This window comes from Microtus pennsylvanicus, chromosome 18 (genome assembly GCF_037038515.1).
Source record: "Microtus pennsylvanicus isolate mMicPen1 chromosome 18, mMicPen1.hap1, whole genome shotgun sequence".
Lineage (NCBI taxonomy): Eukaryota > Metazoa > Chordata > Mammalia > Rodentia > Cricetidae > Microtus > Microtus pennsylvanicus.
In genome coordinates, this window is record NC_134596.1 from 30,348,672 (window position 1) to 30,367,529 (window position 18,858).

The window sequence follows — 18,858 nt, forward strand, 5'->3', positions numbered from 1 at the left end:
CCCCAGCGCTCTGCCGGCGGCGGCGGCAGCCGGGGCTCCTGGCACCAGGCCTGGCTGCAGGCCCAGGGCGAGGAGTGGCTTCCAGGAAGCGGGCGGAGAAGCGTTCCAGCCGAGTCTCGCCGTGACCGCCGCGGCTCCGCGCGAACCGAGCCGCCCGGCTGCAGCTCCGCTGCCCCGCTGCCCCGCTCGTCCTCGCGTTCCCAGCGACCGGGGATTCGAGCGGAGGACGAAGAGCGGGCACGGACCGACCGGCCCCGGGGCGCGACGCGCACTTGCGGGACAGACGGCGCAGGTGGCGGCGCGCGCCCTCCGCCTCTGGGCCGGGGCCAGCCCTGCGCTCCGCGCGCCCGGAGGGGCGGGACAGGCGGGGCGGCCGCGTCCCAGCCCCATTTAACTTTGGCGGCGGCGCGGGCTGGAGGCCGGCGTCGGGGACCATCGGGATCCCGCGCTGCGCACGAGGTGTCGCCGAGTTGGTACTGCTCATCTCCGTCTCCACATCGCGCATCCCCGCCGCGGCACCCAGAGACGCTGCTGCGGCGCCGAGTTGGGAGAAGGGACACCCTCGGAGATCCAGGGACAGGTCTCTCCTAGGATGGTAAGGCTGAGCAAATTGATGGGAATGACACTGGCAAGTAGGGTCCTCTGCTGGTCCTACGCGGGGCTTCACAACCTGAGCAACCTATGGGACTTAGATAGGTCCGGGTAGGCGCACGCCACCGGGTCCGGAAACTTTGGGCAGAACCTTCCCCGGTCCTCAGCGAGCGAAGGGCGCTCTCGTTGACGGGATACCCTGCAGGGTCAGTGGACTGCGGGTTGATCGCAGTCTGGAGTGTCCGAAGGTCCTGTGGGTTGGTTACTGAAGCTCGCACGCCTGGAGCGCAGAGGACCCAGGCGAGACGCACGCCAGGAATAGGAGGCGTGAGGGTGGCGGGCGTTGGAGTGTGCGAGCCAGCTGAGAGGGGCGCGTGGTCCCGGGCCCGGCCCTGGCCGCCTCTCTTCGTCCCAGAGTTGCCGCCTCGGGTCGGAAACAGCAGCACATTTGCGGATCGCATTAAGCCAGGCCTTAATGCTTTCTCCAGATGGAGAGAAGCCACCGACCCGCCCCCGGACACCGACTCCGCCAAGGCGCCCGCGAGGCGAAGCGGGAGTCGAGTGTGACCTCTGCTTTTCCAGTCTCCTCTCAAACTCAGTTCTCTGTAAACTGACAGGAAAACACACTGGGAGAGGAAAAAAAGTTCCCATCGCCCTCCTGGGCTTAGTCCTTCCTCACCTTTAAGAGACTCACTCTGCAGGACTGTCCTCCCCCACCCCTGCTCTTTTAGCCACAGGCTTGGAAGCAGAGGGCATTGTATGTTTAGTGAGAAATGCCTCAAACTATCTGATCTGCGGTCCACTCCTAGAATCACTGTTTTACTGTGTGACTTTAGGCAGGTTCCTTCCCCTCTCTGGTCTAGTGTAGGTGGCTTTGGACTCATTTTTGCCTCAAGGAGCCTAAGCTGGCAGGTGCCCGGACCCTTGGCTGTAGGTTGGCTTCCCTAGACCACGCCAAAAGCCACACCCTGGTGCTGACAATCAGGCTAGGAGGTGGCTGGCTCAGGGGTGTCTTGACTTCTGGAATGCTGGGAGTAAGAGTTGCTGACTGGGGGGTGGGGGTGGGACAGTTCCCGCCTCCTCCCCAATCTTGGAGGGCTCATCCTAAAGGGAGCTCCATATTGTCTCCATTCTGCAGCAGGCAGTCCCATCCTGGGCCAACACAAACCTTTCAGAGACACTGCCTGGCTTCAGGGTCTCTGTCCTCGGATTGGGCTCTCAGCTCACAGACTATCTCTGGAGCCAGAGCTGGTTGGAAATTAGGTCTTCGCTGTTTTTCTTTTTTGTAGGCAGTGAGGGAGGCTTCTAAGATATTGGACCCTATGACTTCCTGGACAGGATCCCGGTGGCTGCTGGCGTGGGTGATCGTTATGTTCCCTGGTCATCTGCAGGTAACAGGATGGGGGACCCTGAGAAGGCGGGGTGTGCCTGTCTTTGCATAGCAATATGATTCCAGACCGTGTAAGATGTTAATAGGACCAGTGTTAACACTGCATCAGAAAATCTCACACAAGTAGTGTCGTGGTTGGTGTCTCTGTAGGCATCATTCAAAGACCAGGAACTTGATACCACTGCGGACCCATGTACAAATTGGGACTTGGGGCTTGGGTGAACCCCATCTTTTCTGCCTACGGTGGCTGTGTGCATGATCCCAGTTAAGGCTACACGGTTAGAGGTCAGGAAGAGACTGATATCTGCACTAGCTGAGCCTCTAAGTGCGTCTTCTGGATTTATTCCGTTAACACAGCCCACTATTGTGCGGTCCTCTCTCTAGGCCACCGGCTCTCAGTTTTCCTAACACAGTGACCCTTTAATATAGTTCCTCATGTTGTGGTGAGCCCTGATCATAAAATTACTTTCGTTGCTCTTTCATAGCTGTAATTTTGCTACTGTTATGCATTGTAATGTAAGTATCTGTGTTTTCCGATGGTCTTAGTCGACTGTGAAAGGGTCATCCAACCCCCCTGGAGGGTCGCGAACCACAGGTTGAGAAACTGCTCTAGACTCTTGTCTTTTTCACCCAGCCTGAGAAACTGAGCTCACGGATTGCATAGTTATTTGTCTACTTGGCAAACTCAAAGGCGAGCAGCTGGCACTGCCAGAGGGACAGCAGGGAGCGGTAGAGACGGCGAGAGCTAGAACTCGGTTTCCCTTCATAAGAGCAGTCACCGCTTCCCTCCGGTTTGTCATTGTTAAGTTGGAATGCAAGCCCAGGATTGCTGGGCCTTCTTCTGTTTCAGGATAGCTGGAACATCCAGGTTTCTTCTACAACCCTTTGGTTTATAACAAAGTGAAATCCAGACAAATATGTTTGCAGCTGGATTCCGCCAAGAAAGTGTGTGGGCCCTGACCTCCAAATGCAGGGGAACATTTCAGTTAATACCGTGTCCTGAGGGTGGCTGCTAATCCCGTGCAATGTCTTATGTGACTTAGAACAAGACAACGCTTCCCTGCGGGTTTCACTGCTGGCTGTGGTCTGTGCGCCCTCATGGTCTTAGCAGACAGCCTAGTACTTAAGGGCTTAAGTCTGTTAAACAAGCATGCAGGCATGGATGAAAATCTATACCCCGGGTAAATGAAGCAGAGGCCCCTGCTCCTTGCTGTGTTCTCTTGGATTTACTGTCTTTAAGCCCCTTTCAGTACTCCATCAATTCTGCGGCTTATACACAACTGGTTAGTGAGGGACATCATCCCCTTTATCCCATTTTATGGTGCTCCTCTGTCGCCATATTTTAAGTAGATATATTTTGTTGGAACAAAGGCTAAGAGGATGGAGGGAAGTTCAGTGGTCAGGATCTCTGCTGACCTTGCAGAGAACTGAGTTCAGTTCCTGGGACCTGGGGTAACCACCAGCTCTTGAGGGTCTGACGCCCTCTTCTGGTTTCCAGGAGCAACTGCATCATGCGTGCGCACGCACTCCCACACATAATTTAAAATAAAATAAATCTTAAAAAAGTTAAGATTGAAAGGCATGGCTTAGGGATTTTCTGGACAGCATGGTGCAGTGTTGTTATAAAAGCAATATGGTTTACTTTTCCATCTCACCGAAGGATCTAAAATAGAATACATGGCTTCAGAGATATTTCTTCCTGGTCAAGGGGGCTGAGCCTCCAAGACAGAGTATTTCTCTTTGTCCCTTTCCCCTCTAGACTGTCTCTGTGTGCTTTGAGTCTCGTCTGCTGCCTTCTGTCTAAGGGAGCATTTGCCCAGCTTGAATCTCTCAGTGACCTCTTTGGATTTTCCCTTCTCTGTGTGCCTGTGGCAGTATTGTTTCCATGATCAGTGTAGCGCACATGGAAGGGCATGACATACAATTCTCGGGCAGGAGTCTAAGTCATCCATGCCCTCCACTGCTGGAATCCCAACAGCACCACTGTATGCATCGCTGGGTCACTCACCTGTGCATCCCATCTGTCCCCACACTTGTAGAGAGGGGCTTACAGCAGTGCCCACCACTTAGAGCTGTTTTCAGGAGGCAATACATGGCGACATGGAAAATGGGGAACAAAGCAATGTGGCCAATGAATATCAACTCTAACATGGGCAGCTTGTTAAAGGTTTGAAATTAGCATTGTGCCTGCATATTCGGCCATGGCGCTGTAGGGGGCGCTCAAGAGACATGAACCGAGGCAAGAGGCTGCAAACTGTTCTAGATAGGGGCTGATCTCTGAGGAGGTTCTTGCAGAAGCGGACAGGGCTGTCTCTGGTATTTCCGCAAGGCGCATTTGGGCTTTGTAAGAAGCTGTCCATCTGTATTATGATTTTAATGTTGGGATGGGACTGAAGGTGGCCCTCAGTTTTGCTCTCCTTGCCTCCTAAGTAGGCTACAAGGAGATGAACAGATGTGTGGGGCTCAGCTGGAAGGGTATTTCAGCTGTCTCGGGTGCTTCCGCTAATTAATAAAAATGAGATTCTCCTTCTTAAACCATGGAAAATGGGAACTCTTATAATTGCTGGCTACAAGTTCCTGTGATAAGCGCGGGACATGGCCAAGTGAAGCTGAAGGCTCCTCCCACTCAAGCAGGAGGACCCTCCCTCCCCTTCCTGCCTATCAGGCTCTGGGAGCTTGCTGTTGCTTTGGGTGCTTTGCACCTGATTTTCCTAGCGAAGGCAACAGTTGCTCCCCCACCCCAAGCCTCTATTGTTTTAATCATTATACTATCGAAGGAACCACTGGGTCTAGGGTATAGAAATCTCTGGGAAGTGCGGTAGGCTGTATAGTGGCTCCCAAAATATGTCCATATTGGGTTGCTGGAACCCATCAGTGTTCTGTACCTGACAAAAGGACTTGGCCGTGCAGGTAAAGATGTCAAGATCGAGGAGGCTGTCCCAGCGCTTCTCATAAGTGGGACCCAGGATAAAGTAGAGGCAGAGTCTTCAGAACCTGAATTTCAGTTCATAAAAACTCCATTTCAGGTTATAACTAATAGAACTATAGACGCACAAATGTACATACATGTTTTGTTTTTGTTCTCTCTCCCCCCACTCTCTGTAGGTGCTGTGTGTGTGTGTGTGTGTGTGTATGTGTGTGTGTGTGTGTGTGTATGTGTGTGTGTGTGTATGTGTGTGTATGTGTGTGTGTGTGTGTGTGTGTGTATGTCCAGAGGTTGACATCAGGAGTCTCCTTCAATTACTCTACACCTTATTTTCGGAGACAGGGTTCCCACGGTATCTGGAGGTTGCCGATTGGATAGAGTCGCAGGCCAGGGATCCCCCCTTGTCTCCACAGTCCCAGGACTTGGATTGTAAGCATGCCCTGCCGCAGCCAGCTCTTCTCGTGGGGGCTGAGGCTCTGAAGGTAGGTCCTCAGGCTTGCACAGGAAGCATCTACTCACCAAGCCAGCGCCTCAGCCCCAGCTGTTTATATTCATGCTCTCTCCTCTCCCCTCCCCACTTGGTTCACCGTCAACTAGCCATTGATCCCCAGGAATACTCCAAATGCCTTTTCTGTTGTCTGTGCTCTGTACCCAATTGGCTATGAGTTGTCAGCTCAGAAGTACCTCTCAAATCTGTTTCCTTCTCTGGGTTTCCATGGGCACCATGCACGTGAGGAATAGAAACATGGCAGGAAGGGCTAGGAGGTAAAAAGGAGCCAGGACAGCTTGTGGCTGCTGTGGGGAGGAGCTGGAAGAGCATTGTAAGTACTAGGCAGCACAGTCCTTGGGATATCTAGCAGGTGGCAGGGAGCGCTATCAGGACTCAGTGGGGCTGCTGGGGATTCACTGGGGACTCGCTGGAGCTGATGATGCCTGCGAGGTTCCTGGCACTATGGCAATGGTGAGTCCTAGGCTGTGGAGATGGAGGGGGTAATTGTCAACAAGATGAGGTGAAGGCCAGAACCTTTAAGAACCCCTTAGAGGGGGACAGAACATGGCAAGAGAAGAAGCGGACTTGAGAGAAATACAAAAATTGAAAATCGTCTCAGGTTTTGAATTAGACTTAGGACAAGAACTTGGAAGTTCACCTTGATCCTGGGAAATGTCTAGGTTTGAGGGGCTGATTGATGGGAATCAGAGAATGTGGAGATGCAGAACACAGGTTACGTAATAATTTCTGGGAGGGAAACGGAACGACAAGCAGGTTTTCTCCACAAACTGCACATCAGCATGTCTGAACTCCACATGGGATGCTTCCGAGAGAAAGCAAGACGGTGAAGATACAAGGGGAAGAAGGGAGCCACAGTTGTATGTGATTGTTTCATAACAGGGGCAAATTAACAGTCCATGCTCTTCCACTGTCCCTAATGGTCCGAAAGCTCAAGCCTAGCAGCCTGGAAGTCACGGTTCAGGGTTTACGATTGTGATTACTCCTGGTTTATTTTTACAAAGATGCTAATTTCCAGAAATAGCATGGAAGCATAAAGCAATTTCCTCTCCAAGTATTTTATGCAATTACTTCCTGGAATTTGTCAGTGCTGAACAGCTCCAGCCAATGTATGCTATAAATTATTGTGGCCAAATTCGCAGAAACCCATTTGTTCTCCAAGTATTTATTTAATCACTCGATAGAATTTTCCTTTGCAAGTGCTTTTAAATTCAGGAGGATGAGCTATCGTATTAATAAAAGTAATTTACAGCTTAGTAAAGTCCTCTCTTTAAAATGTACGCGTGTGTGTACATTTTTGTGCATGTGTGCATGCATGTGTGTGCATGTGTGTGCTTGTGTGTGCTTGTGTGTGTGCGTGTGGTGTGTGCATGTGTGTGTGCATGTGTGCGTGTGTGTGTGTTTTAGAACTCAGGCTGGAAATGTGAGAAGTGCAGGAAAGGACAAAGGTTAAGCCAAATAGACCTGAATTGTACCCGCTTCTTAGGAGTTCCCTGTACGCATCTCTGACCCTGGAATATTAGCGTATATGCTTATTTAAAGAAGTGATAATGGACTGGAGAGATGGCTTAGTTGGCAAGTGTTTTGCCATATACAGCAAGCATGGGGGACTGGGCTTCACCCTCAGAACCCACATAAAAATGTTGGGCATGACAGTATGCCTGCAATGCCCCCCCAGCTCTGGGCATGGGGAGACAGGCAGATAGATCCCTGGGACTGGCTTGCAAGCCTAGACTGTTTGATCAGCCCCAGGCCAGTGAGAAATCCTTTTTCAAAATAAAAGAGGGGCTGTGAACAATGCCTGAGTAACAATACTCCAGATTAACCTCTGGCTTCCACATGCGTGAACACATATGTGCACATGCGTGCACACACACATACATACTCTCAAACACATGAAAAGAAGTCATACTACTCATTTTGATAACTAAAAAGTTTGAACAATGTGAGGAGTATTTTACTCTGATAATATATACCATGTTATAACATTGCCTCATTTGAATACATCAGAGTTCATTAACTAGGTCTTCTATGTTGAGCATTGGGTACACTCTCCCAGATTCTTCTGCCAGCTGCAAAGGTCGGCTGTAGCTGTGCCTGCAAGCCCATCTTTGTGTGTACCTGTAATTATTTGATTTAAATAGAGTTACAGAAAAAGGTTCTTGGTTAGACATTGTTTCTCTATTATGAAAATTTAAGTTTTTTGATTTATATTATCAGATTACCTTCCTCAAAGTGTCCAGACTGGCCTTGGATTTATTGTACAGTGTAGACTGGTCTTGATCAGGTGTCCGTCTTCTTCAGTTTCCCAGTTTCTGCGACTACAGGCATGAGTCACCATGCTTGACTTAGTGAGATATTTTTTTTTTTAAAGATTTTATTTATTATGTATACAACATTCTGCCTCCATGTATGCCCACATGCCAGAAGAGGGCGCCAGATCTCATTACAGATGGTCGTGAGCCACCATGTGGTTGCTGGGAATTGAACTCAGGACCTCTGGAAGAGCAACCAGTGCTCTTAACCACTGAGCCATCTCTCCAGCCCCCTTAGTGAGATATTCTTAAAAATACTTTTGGGCTGGGTAGTGGTGGTGATTAAATGCCTTTAATCCCAGCACTCAGGAGGGAGATACAGGCAGATCTCTGAAAGTTCGAGGCCAGCCTGGTCTTCAGAGCGAGTTCCAGGACAGGCTCCAAAGCTACAGAGAAACTCTGTCTTGAAAAACAAACAAACAAAACCCCTCAAAAAAAAAAAACCAAAAGACATTTGGACCATTTGTATTATTGCTTTTATATATTTTATCCTTAATGCAGTAGGAACATGGGGTCAGGGAGATGGCTCAATGGATGAAGTCCTTGCTGTACAAGCTTACGAACTGAGTTCAGGTTTCCAACCCCCATATAAAGATGAACATGGAGTCAGGCATTTGTAATCCCGGCACTGAGCAGGGTGAGTGGGGACACAAGGATCCCTGGAGTTTACCCGCTGGCTCGTCCCAAAAATTCAGATGGGGAATGACTGAGGAAGACGCTAATGTTGATCTCTGGCCTCGATCTACATGCACACACATGCACACATACAGGTTTATATACAGCACACACACGACGTTTGAAATAGAAAACCAGTTTCTAAGTATTATCCATTTGTAAGTATTCTCATGAACAAAGATTAGTCCTTTATCATTTTCATTTACATATTGCAAATAGTTTCCCAATTTTGTCATTTGTGGTGGTTTAAGAGAAAATGGAGCCCAAAGGGAGTGGTACTGCTAGGAGGTGTGGCTTTGGAGTGGGTGTGGCCTTGTTGGAGGAAGTCTGCTACTGTAGAGGTCTCATGTATGCTCAAGCCACACCCAATGTCTCAGCCCATTCCCTGTTGCCTCCTGATCAAGATGGAGCCAGCATCATGTCTGCCTGAATGCCACCATGATGATAATGGTTAAGTGTTTTTCCTTTATAAGAGTTGCCGTGGTCATGGTGTCTCTTCACAGCAATAGAAACCCTAACCAAGACATCATTTGTATTATATTTTTATGCATGGTTTTGGTGTACCAACATTGAAACTTTTCAAGCAGTCTGCCCTAAGACTCTCATTTGAACTCCCTGCCTTTGTATCCTATCCAGAAATAATATCACGTTGACAGGAAATACATGCAGACCTGAGTTTTCTTCCGGTCTTATTTTCTTTTTCAATATGGAAACATCTCAGAAGCTGTTCAATTATTTAATCTCTCAGCTGCCTCCTGTGCTAACACATACTTGGAAAGCTGTGGCCACTTTGTAGCGTGCTCAGCCTCCTGTGGCAAGGCCTCTCTTCCTTCTTGTACATCTGATAAGTCCAGGTTTGTCAATTATTTGTTGAAATTGGGAACTCTGAGTGGTTCTTGGAAGAAGCGGTCAATGCCTCCAAAGAGGCCCCAGATAGAAGCCAAAGAAATGACAAGGTTCATGGGAGGGGAGCCCTTGTGGCAAGTTCTTTTGGCTCGGTGTACACTATGGTCTGCCCCTGAGGGACACTGCTGGAGACTGGGAAGGGTGGAAGGGACAGAGCGGGGAGGGAATGCTGTCTTTTCTTAATAGGTTAGATTAGGAATTCTTTTCATGTCTTTATTGCTGAGAACTAAGGAAAAACGTGAACATATAGAAAAGAAAATCAAGGAGGAGAGGCGTACGCTGCCTCGTGGTTTAGAGCTTTTAGTTCAAGGTCAGATGGCTCCTTTGCCTTGGATGTGAGGTGAAGTAGGCTATCCACGGTGGTGGTGGGATCGTGGCAGAAGGGGCTGCTCACCTCATGGTGACCAGGCAGCTGAGTTGGGTGGGATGAACAAGATAAAGGCTTCCAGGATGTGTCCCCAGTGACCTGCTTTCTTCAGTTAGGTCCTAAAGATTCATTGGTTCACAATAATGGCACCAAATTACAAATCTATTAATATATTAACCCACTGATGCACTCAGAGACTCCATGATCTGATAGTTTTCAGAAAGCCCCACCTCAGAATGGCTGTCTGGTGACCAAAGCTTCAACACAAGAGCCTTAGGGAATATTGGGAATATTTCATATCCAAGTCATGATGGCTATGTTCTTTCTTTCTTTCTTTCTTTCTTTCTTTCTTTCTTTCTTTCTTTCTTTCTTTCTTTCTTCCTCTCTCTCTCTCTCCCCCTTCCTTCTCTCTCTCTCTCTCTCTCTCTTTCTTTTTTTCTTTCTTTCTTTTTAGAAACATCTGGGCATATTGATTTTGTCAGGGTTCTGTGCTGATGGACATTCTTCTCCTCCTCCCTCTTCTCTTCTTCCTTCCTTTTTAATGGAACTTTTCTTCATGCACCTCCTCTCTTTGGGCCAGGAGACTAGCCAGAGGATGCTCATTTCTTGGTGTTGATGGGAATGCACACTGGTCTGTAAGGCTCCCGCAAATGCCATTTCTGCAGATGTCACATAACTGTACGGAAAGGTGGGGCTAGGGAAGCATCCTCACCTACCTGCCTAGTCTGCTTTCCATGACTGTGAGAAAACACTGACAAAAAGCAGCGTGGGTGCAAAAGTGTTTATTTCATCTGACAGTTCCAGGTAATAGTAGTTCATAACAGAGGAAGATCAGGGCGGGAACTCAAGGCAGGAACCTGGAGGCAGAACTGAAGCAGAGATCATAGAGATCACAGTTCACCTACTGGTTCAGCTAACTCTCCTACACAGCCCAGTCCCATGTGACAAGGGATAGTACCTCCCAACAATAGGTTGGGTCCTTCTACATCAGTTAACAACCATGAAACTGGCTCACAGACACAACCACAGGCCGATCGGATATAGACAACCCCTCAGTTGAGGTTCCCACTTCCCACATGCCTCATGCTGCAACTGAAGCTACCTGGGACACCTTCCTCGAGCCCAAGGCTAGTCATGTGACCAAGTCCAATTCAGCGTGCTCCTCTCTGAGAGACCATATGCATGGGGCAAAGATGAGAAGTAAATATTAGACAATTTCTGAAATAGTCTAATATCATTACTGTGGGATTTTTCCACTGAGGTCCAGAGAACATCATCTAATCACTATGTGGTCAAGACTTTCAGAAATTATTGCTGCCAGATTTGGAGAAAGTAGGCAACAATTACAGTCAGGGCTCACTTTGTGATCTGCCCGAGCTTCATTGCACGAGACAGATTTCAATACAAGATCGGTAGAAGCTTTGAGTCTTTTTGCCTGTCTCACACATAATCCCAGTGTTGAGCTCAAACAAATTCTGTAGCAGTGAAAACGCAGAAAGCAGCTTTCCTAAGCCCTCTGGGTCCAATGCGCTGTTGACTAAGATTCTTCGCTATCACCCATGGGAGGCAAGGTCTCTGACCTCATCACTATATAAACACTTTAGCGTGTTACTCACAAGGTTTCAGAAAACACCGCCATTTTATGAGTCATTTGCCCTGCTATTTTTCTCGTCTTTTCGTTCTATTTCATTCCAGTCCAAATGATTTCATGACGAAGTGGCTGGCTAAGACATAGCCAGTTCATCTCATAGCCCGCCTGGGATTTCTCTCATTAATTGGCCCTGTTCTCTGTTTACACGTGAATATTGCAATCAACAGTTGGCTTCGAGACTCTAGGACAAGTCCTGACTTTGAGAGGCCACTACTTAGCTGTAAGAGAATCACCTGTTGCCAGGGGTGGACGTGCAAAACTGGAATTCCCGGCATGCTTGCTCATAGAGTTCTTCAATGCTGCTTAGATAACCACACACCCTTTTAACTCTTCTGTAACATATGGAATCAAGTTAATAGCTTTTCTAATATTGAATCCTTCTTGTGTTCTGGGCAGTAGCTATGATTGGCCGTGGGGGTATTGTGGGTTTAATGTTCCATTGGATTTGGCTTGAAAATATTTTGTGAAATTTTCTGCACCTGAATCCATAAGAGATGTTAGTTCACGCTGTGTGCTTCGGGTTTTCATATTGAGGATTTGCTAACCTCATCAGATGATCAGGGTAAACTTTACATCATCCCCCTTTTTGTCTACTCAGCGTGAGAAGCAGAGAAACAACCAATCCCTTGAAAGTTTGAAAAGAACTTACCAATGACATAAAAGAGATACAGATTGTTTTTTTTAAATATTTATTTATTTATTATGTATACAATATTCTGTCTGTATGTATGCCTGCAGGCCAGAAGAGGGCACCAGACCCCATTACAGATGGTTGTGAGCCACCATGTGGTTGCTGGGAATTGAACTCAGGACCTTTGGAAGAGCAGGCAATGCTCTAAACCTCTGAGCCATCTCTCCAGCCCCGATACAGAATGTTTTGGAGAAGTGTGTCTTTGGCAATTGCTTCGTTTTTTCTTTTACTCTTTGTGTGTGTGTGTGTGTGTGTGTGTGTGTGTGTGTGTGTGCTCACAGAGCCAGACAACAGATGTCTGAGTCAGAGCCCCTGGAACTGGAGTTACAGGAGGTTGTGAGACTCACACACGGGTGCTTCTTCTGCAAGAGCAGCAAGCGTTCTTAACCACCGAGCCATCTCTCTAGCCTGACAACCGTTTTCTCTATAGTTATTAATTTACACAAGTATCTAATTTCTTGTGCCTCACAGATCAAGTTGGGAAGGTTTTGTGTCCCAGAGACTTTCACATGGCCAGAAATTACATAGCTGACAGTGTGGGGAAAATATTTTTTCTTTTTTGTCTTTTTTTATTTTGGTTTTTCGAGACAGGGTTTCTCTGTGGTTTTGGAGCCTGTCCTGGAACTAGCTCTTGTAGACCAGGCTGGTCTCAAACTCACAGAGATCCGCCTGCCTCCGCTTCCCAAGTGCTGGGATTAAAGGCGTGCGCCACCACTGCCCGGCTTCTTAAAGGTTTCATTTTTTTTCTTTTTTTGAGGGGCAAATATTTTTTATGTTTTCAAAATAATTAATTTATTTTGCTATGGATTTCTGATTTATTTCCTCTTTTGAGGATATGGCCTTGTTTTAATTTTTGGATTGTATGAAAAGGCTTAATGTTGCTTGTACCCTGAGGCTATTTGGAAATGTAACATTTTTATAAATTACTGTATTTGATAATTAGTTATATTCCTCTGAATTAGAGCAGGTGGTTCTCTCCCCACTTCTTCATGGTACCCTCTCTCCCTCCCTCCCTCCCTCTTTCCCTTTCTCTGTGTACTTTGACACTGAGAAGCGATCTGTCTTCTACTTCCATGTGTGCTATCCTAGGAGCTTAGCTCCACCATTTGCTGGCCTGGCTGTTTTTATAAACAAAGACAACACTCTGCTTAAAAGGTAAGACAGGATTCCATTGTCCTTTCCACTCTCCTGTCCCTGGATTGCTCGGCAGCTGTTCCAGCATTTCTAGTAGTGGACCATGAGCCATCTTATTCCCAAGACTCTCTTTATTACCAGGTTGTCCGCTATTAGCCCCAGAGAGCGTTGCTATCATGCTCTTAAAGCTTTTAGTGTGGACACGCTCACCTCTGTCACCCTCAAATCCAAATAGAATCAGGTGCTGTTCTGTTGTTCTTCTCCATGGGTATGATGTGTATGCGTAAATGCTGTTTGTGTGTTTTGTGTGTGTGGTTGTGGGTGTTAGAAAATGACTTCTCACATAGTCTTCCCTTTCTGCCTTGTTCGAGGCAGGGTCTCTTTGTTGTTCTCTGTTTTTCCGGGCTAGCTGGCCTGAGAGCTTCTGGAAAGTTCCTGATGTGTGAGGATGCACCTGGCTTTGCATGAGTTCCAGGGACTCAAACCCAGACTGTCCTGCTTGTGTGACAAGTGCTTTCCCCACTTGGAAATCTTCTCTGCGTCTAGGTCATGGAGCTCTAAGGATCTGTGTGGCTCACCGCGGAGCCTATGTTAAACCATGCTATAAAATGGATCTTCTGAATCTGTAATCCGTGAACGAGAGACCAATGCACGCTAGAGTTCAAAACAACTATATCAATGAAGGGAGAGGTGGTGTGGTTGGAAACAAAACTTGCTGGTACTTGGGTGTGTCTGGAAGACAGGACTCTAGGTGACAAGGAGGATACCATCATGGGGATGTTTGACTGGTGTGAAGGAACGGTCTGCAAATTCCTTCTTTCTTCTTGCAAGCTTGCTTTTCTTTGTGAGCTCGGCAGATGGCCCACGCATCTGCTGGGCCTGAAAACCGAAGAAGGTGCTAGAAAAAAGTCAGCCTGAGTGTGACTAGCATGGTTGCTCTGGAGGGGACATTGCCTATTCGTTGGCAACCATTTGCTCGTATTGGGAGAGACTGGGGTGTGGGGGCAGGGCAGAGCAAAGTTGATCCAATACCCCGTGGACACTCAAACCAAATTCCTTCCAGAGCAAACACTTCACATGGAGAAGGCAGAATATCCACGGGGCCCTGGTTAGCGGCACAGCTGCAATTAACCCTCCCTCCAGCCATGGCACCCTCGTGGAAGCAGACACTCCCAGACTCCATTGTGTATGTGGGGGTCCGCACACTGCTCTCCCTTCTCTGGCCAGGCCCTGTGGCCTTGGCCTCTGAGGGTAGCCTGCTGGCTTTGGCCTGACCCTGGAACCCTCCTTCCCACTCTTGGGAGGCCCAGCATGTGGCAGGCATCACCATTCACAGCTCTGGAGGAGGAGCATTTGTGCTGAATGTTCTAGAAACACTTTCTGGGATGCATTAACGGCTTCCAGCAGCAGAGCCAGGAGTGCGTTTCTGTGGCCCGAGCAGGAAAGGGAAGCCGGGAGTGGCTGATGGCTATACTCTAGCAAGCTCTGCTCAGACCTGTTTGTGAGAGGGTCTGTTTCTCTCAGCGTTTCCCACTGTGTGACTGGCCTATGATTGCTGACATCTGGTGGGTCCCTGTCAATGTACTTAGAGCCTGACACTTGGAAGATTACTAAACAGGCTTACAAGAAGACAACGAACCCAAGCTACCCTGTGATGAATTCACCACTGTTTATTACGTAGTCCTATTGGTAAACACACTGAAAAGACCCCGAGGCATATCCGTGCACGGGTCGAAAAGTGCTGCTGCCGTACTAAGCCAACCATGGGTTCTTCCTCAGTATAGCCCTGCAAGTTCTTTGAGCAGAACAAGGACAGGGAGGCGGCCCTGTTGGCCTCATTATTGGGTTTTCTCTGTGTTGTCAGATGCTCCTCTGTGATGTCCATCCCAGGACACAGAGAGTGTATTGAGTAACCCTTGGCTCTCAAGAAACTTCCCTCGCCAGCACCACAGCGATGTCCTAGATAGCATTCACAGGGTTTTTCCACTCTAGGAATAACCAGGGGAGGCTTGTACTCCAAGAGACGCATGGGGAGACTTGTACTCCAAGAGACGCATGGGGAGGCTTGTACTCCAAGAGACGCATGGGGAGGCTTGTACTCCAAGAGACGCATGGGGAGGCTTGTACTCCAAGAGACGCATGGCACACGGGGTGTAGGCACTTTTTATAAGTGCCATGTGGAAGTACTAGCTGCACTCAGAACTCTGTTTTTGCTCTACGAGACTGGGATTAGCACATAATTTAGAAGCTCAATTAGCAAATGCCTTGATTGACAGTCTCTGATTGGAAACTTGTGCTTCCTGGAGGAGCTAATGAGAAAATGGAAATCCAAGCTTCAGACCGTGAGCCCAAACTTAGTCCATCCTATAAAAGGAATCCTAGCACACCAAGAAAGCTAAAACTCCTCCCTGCGACCGCCACCTTGTGATCTAGGAGAACACAGAGAATCCATGAGTTCTAAAGCTGAGCACACAGGAGGATACCATAGGCTCCGCCCCTGTCAGGTCCAGTCTTTTACGATCGCTTACTTGCTTTCTTGACCACCTCAGACATGGCCAACCAGTCTCTAAGAGAGCCGATGAGCTCCCTTGATATAACGCTACAGTGTAAGGCCAGTCTTCCTTTCAAAAAAAAAAAAATCAACTCTAGCCTCAAGGGTTTTGTGTCCTGCTGCTTGGCACGTGCACAGCGAGAATTCCTTCCTTTTCTTGGAATTATTCTCCAGAAGCCTCACCATTGTCTGCTCTGAAGCCCACTTTGTCTTCTATTAATGAAGTCATCGCTTTAGACACTGCTGTCAAATATGCTTAGTAGATGTACTATTTTTTATCATGTTGCGTTCATTCTGCCCTATTATTATTAATATATACAAATATATATTAATATATATACTTGGGTCACTCAAAAAATCCATCATTCAGGTTCTATGCAGTTTACTGGTGTATTTGCTGTATTTTGACTAAGAGTAGTGATTGGCATCTTAGGGCTGTGGTTTGACATTTTATTATTTATGTTGTTTTCATTTCTGCTGTTCCTGGCTCCTTCCTTCCTGTGAGTCCTCAGAATATTTCCCAGGCGTCCATATTGCTTTATCTGTAGATCTCTAACTTCTGCCCTTTCTGTCTCTGCCTTCCTGCCTGGATTATTGTTTTGCCACCATCTGCTGATGCCAACATGTCACCCCTCGCAGTGAACTGTACAAACCTTATTTCCATTTAGGTTTTCTAATTCTCTCCCCTAGATTAAATATGTTGAACACCATATCATATGATACAGTTTTCATTTCAACCGTAGAGCTTCATTAGAAGGTTATTCTGTTACCCTCAGCCCTGTGTTTGCCCACTGTGTTAGTTTTCCTTTCCTTCTGGAGTTTGAAGCCATGTTTGGTTACTGTGTTCGTTCGTTCTTTCTTTCTTTCTTTCTTTCTTTCTTTCTTTCTTTCTTTCTTTCTTTCTTTCTTTCTTTCCTTCCTTCCTTCCTTCCTTCCTTCCTTCCTTCCCTCTCTCTCTCTCTCTCTCTCTCTCTCCCTCCCTCCCTCCCTCCCTTCTTTCTTTCTTTTCCTTTTAAAATTATACTTCTTTTGTCTTTCCTTGATGGCAGGTTCTTTGGAACAAACTCCTTGCCTTGGCTCACGTAGAGTGGCCTGGTTGTGGACCAGCGCCTTGCTGAATAGAGACGGTGTACTTGTCAGTGCCCCCTCCCCCCAGCATTTGAAGCATCCTGTCCCATTTCCCTCTCTGGCCTCTGTGACTTCAGACAAGAACTCTACTGGCCACTGTCCTCCAGGTTATTTCCAAATATATGGAGCATGATCTCTCTCTAGTTCGTTTTTGGATCTTTTTCTGTCTTTAGATTTCACGCTTGTCATGTGTCTTCTTGTGGGTATTTCCCCCCAGCTGGACACAGTCCAGTCTTTATTACTTTAGCCTTTCACCCCTGCACCTCTTCTCTTCCCCTTTGGACCTTGATGACTGGCAAGTTCTATCTTTTGTTATTATCATGAAGGTCCCTCATGTCCCATTAACTTTACTTTCTGATTGTCTTCTATTATTTAGATTGGGAAATTTATCTTTCTCACACTTTGCCAACTCAATGTGACAAAAATAAAACCTAGGAGGGGCTTTTAAAAAAAAATCAAGGTACTGTCCTGTCAGTTCTCTGAGTTCTATTTAGTTCGTTACGTCTTCTCGCTTCCTTCTGGTATTTTTTATTTCCCCCATTTGTTTCAAGCGTGACTGCAGTTGCCATGGTGGTTGCTTTAAAGTCTTTGTCAGATATTTGAGCTCTGAGTCTTTCCAGTATGAACTTCCGTTGGCTAATTTTCTTTATTTGCATTAGGACTGTGCTTGTTCGTCATATAGCAAGTGATTGCTTAATCGTGCCCTATATTTTTCATGGATTATGCTATGAGATCCTGGCTCCTGCTTGATCTAATTTAAAGCTATCTCCTATTTACTTTAACAGCCATCAGCTCTGCTATGCTCTGTTTCGACAGCCAGGGGCTCTGTCTAGATTTACTGTGCAACTTTTGCTGTACTTGGGCCGTAACAATAAAGACAGTTTGATTTGTAGGTCCCATGCAGTTCTTTTCTGGTCTGCCCTCTCGTCTTCAATGGTGCTCCACACTACAGTTCACTCCAAACCTCTTGCAACTAGTCACTCTCCAGTTCCATTTGGAGCCTGGGTGGGGATCTGCCTGGGACTTTATAGGCAAAGTTAAAGATATTCCTTATGCAGCATCCTCCTGAGCTCTGGGCAGGGGCTAGCCCAACCACTTTAGCACACCTAGCAGGTATGTTGTTATACAAACAGCCAGCGGCTTATACCCTGGATCCCCCCCCCCCCCCCGCCGCCGCACTGGGGAACCAAGTCCAGACTTCCTATTCTCTGCTGGCCCTGATGCAGATGGTGGTGGAGCGGTGACCACGGTTATTGGCATAAGAGATGTCTAGCTTGCTGGATGGTTATCTCCATGGGCTCTTCTGCTAGAGAAAGTAACCTTAACCATTTCTCCTCTCCTGTTTCCTATTGTGTTTGACATTTCTGAGTGTCAGGGTTCTGTAGCACTCAGCTCAGAATACATGGAATGTAAAAGCTTTGAATCCCAGAACTTGGGAGGCAGAGGTAGGTGGGTCTCTCTGAGTTTGAGGCCAGCCAGACATTTCATTGTATTTTAATAAATAAAGCTTGCCTGAGGATCAAAAAAGTAAAATAGCCACACTGGCCAGCCTTATAGAAAAGGCAGCAATAACACACACCTTTAATCCCAGTAGCCACACTATCTTGCCAAAGAAACCAGGCGGTAGTAGTGCACAACCTTAATCTCAGAACTAAAGAGGATTATAAAATGGGAGGAGACAGCTCTCAGGTACAGTCTCATTCTGAGATCCTGGAGGCAGGATCGCCATTTTGGACTGAGGTTGAGCTAAGAGCCAGTAGCTGGTTGCTTTGCTTTTCTGATCTTCAGGTCGAACCCCAATATATGCCTCTGAGTTTTTATTAATCGTGCTGCACAGAATTATATAACAAAACCCCGTCTCACAAGACCCTACCCCAACACAAAACAAAGCCAGAAACAAAACAAACTAGCAAACAAAGAACAAAACCAAAAACAACAACCAAAAAGGTAGAGGGGACTCAAAGAACCCACCAGAATAGTTCCCCTTAAGTCTTGAGGATTCTGTTCAGTCTGCTCTCTTCTCTC

At 47.3% G+C, this 18,858-nt stretch overlaps 1 protein-coding gene across 3 annotated transcripts in view; it reads left to right on the forward strand.

Annotated features, from left to right (window-relative positions):
* Positions 1-190: 190 nt before the first annotated feature.
* The window catches only part of Adamtsl3 (ADAMTS like 3), a 226,320-nt gene continuing 207,652 nt past the window's right edge, over positions 191-18,858 (forward strand). For 2 of the 3 annotated variants that reach the window (XM_075952699.1, XM_075952698.1), the window contains exons 1-2: positions 191-595; positions 1,881-1,982. In XM_075952699.1, coding sequence (XP_075808814.1) covers positions 593-595; positions 1,881-1,982 — 105 coding nt within the window. In that variant the 5' untranslated portion in view covers positions 191-592. The remainder of the gene's footprint in view (positions 596-1,880; positions 1,983-18,858) is intronic. The other variant, XM_075952700.1, reaches the window with a different exon arrangement.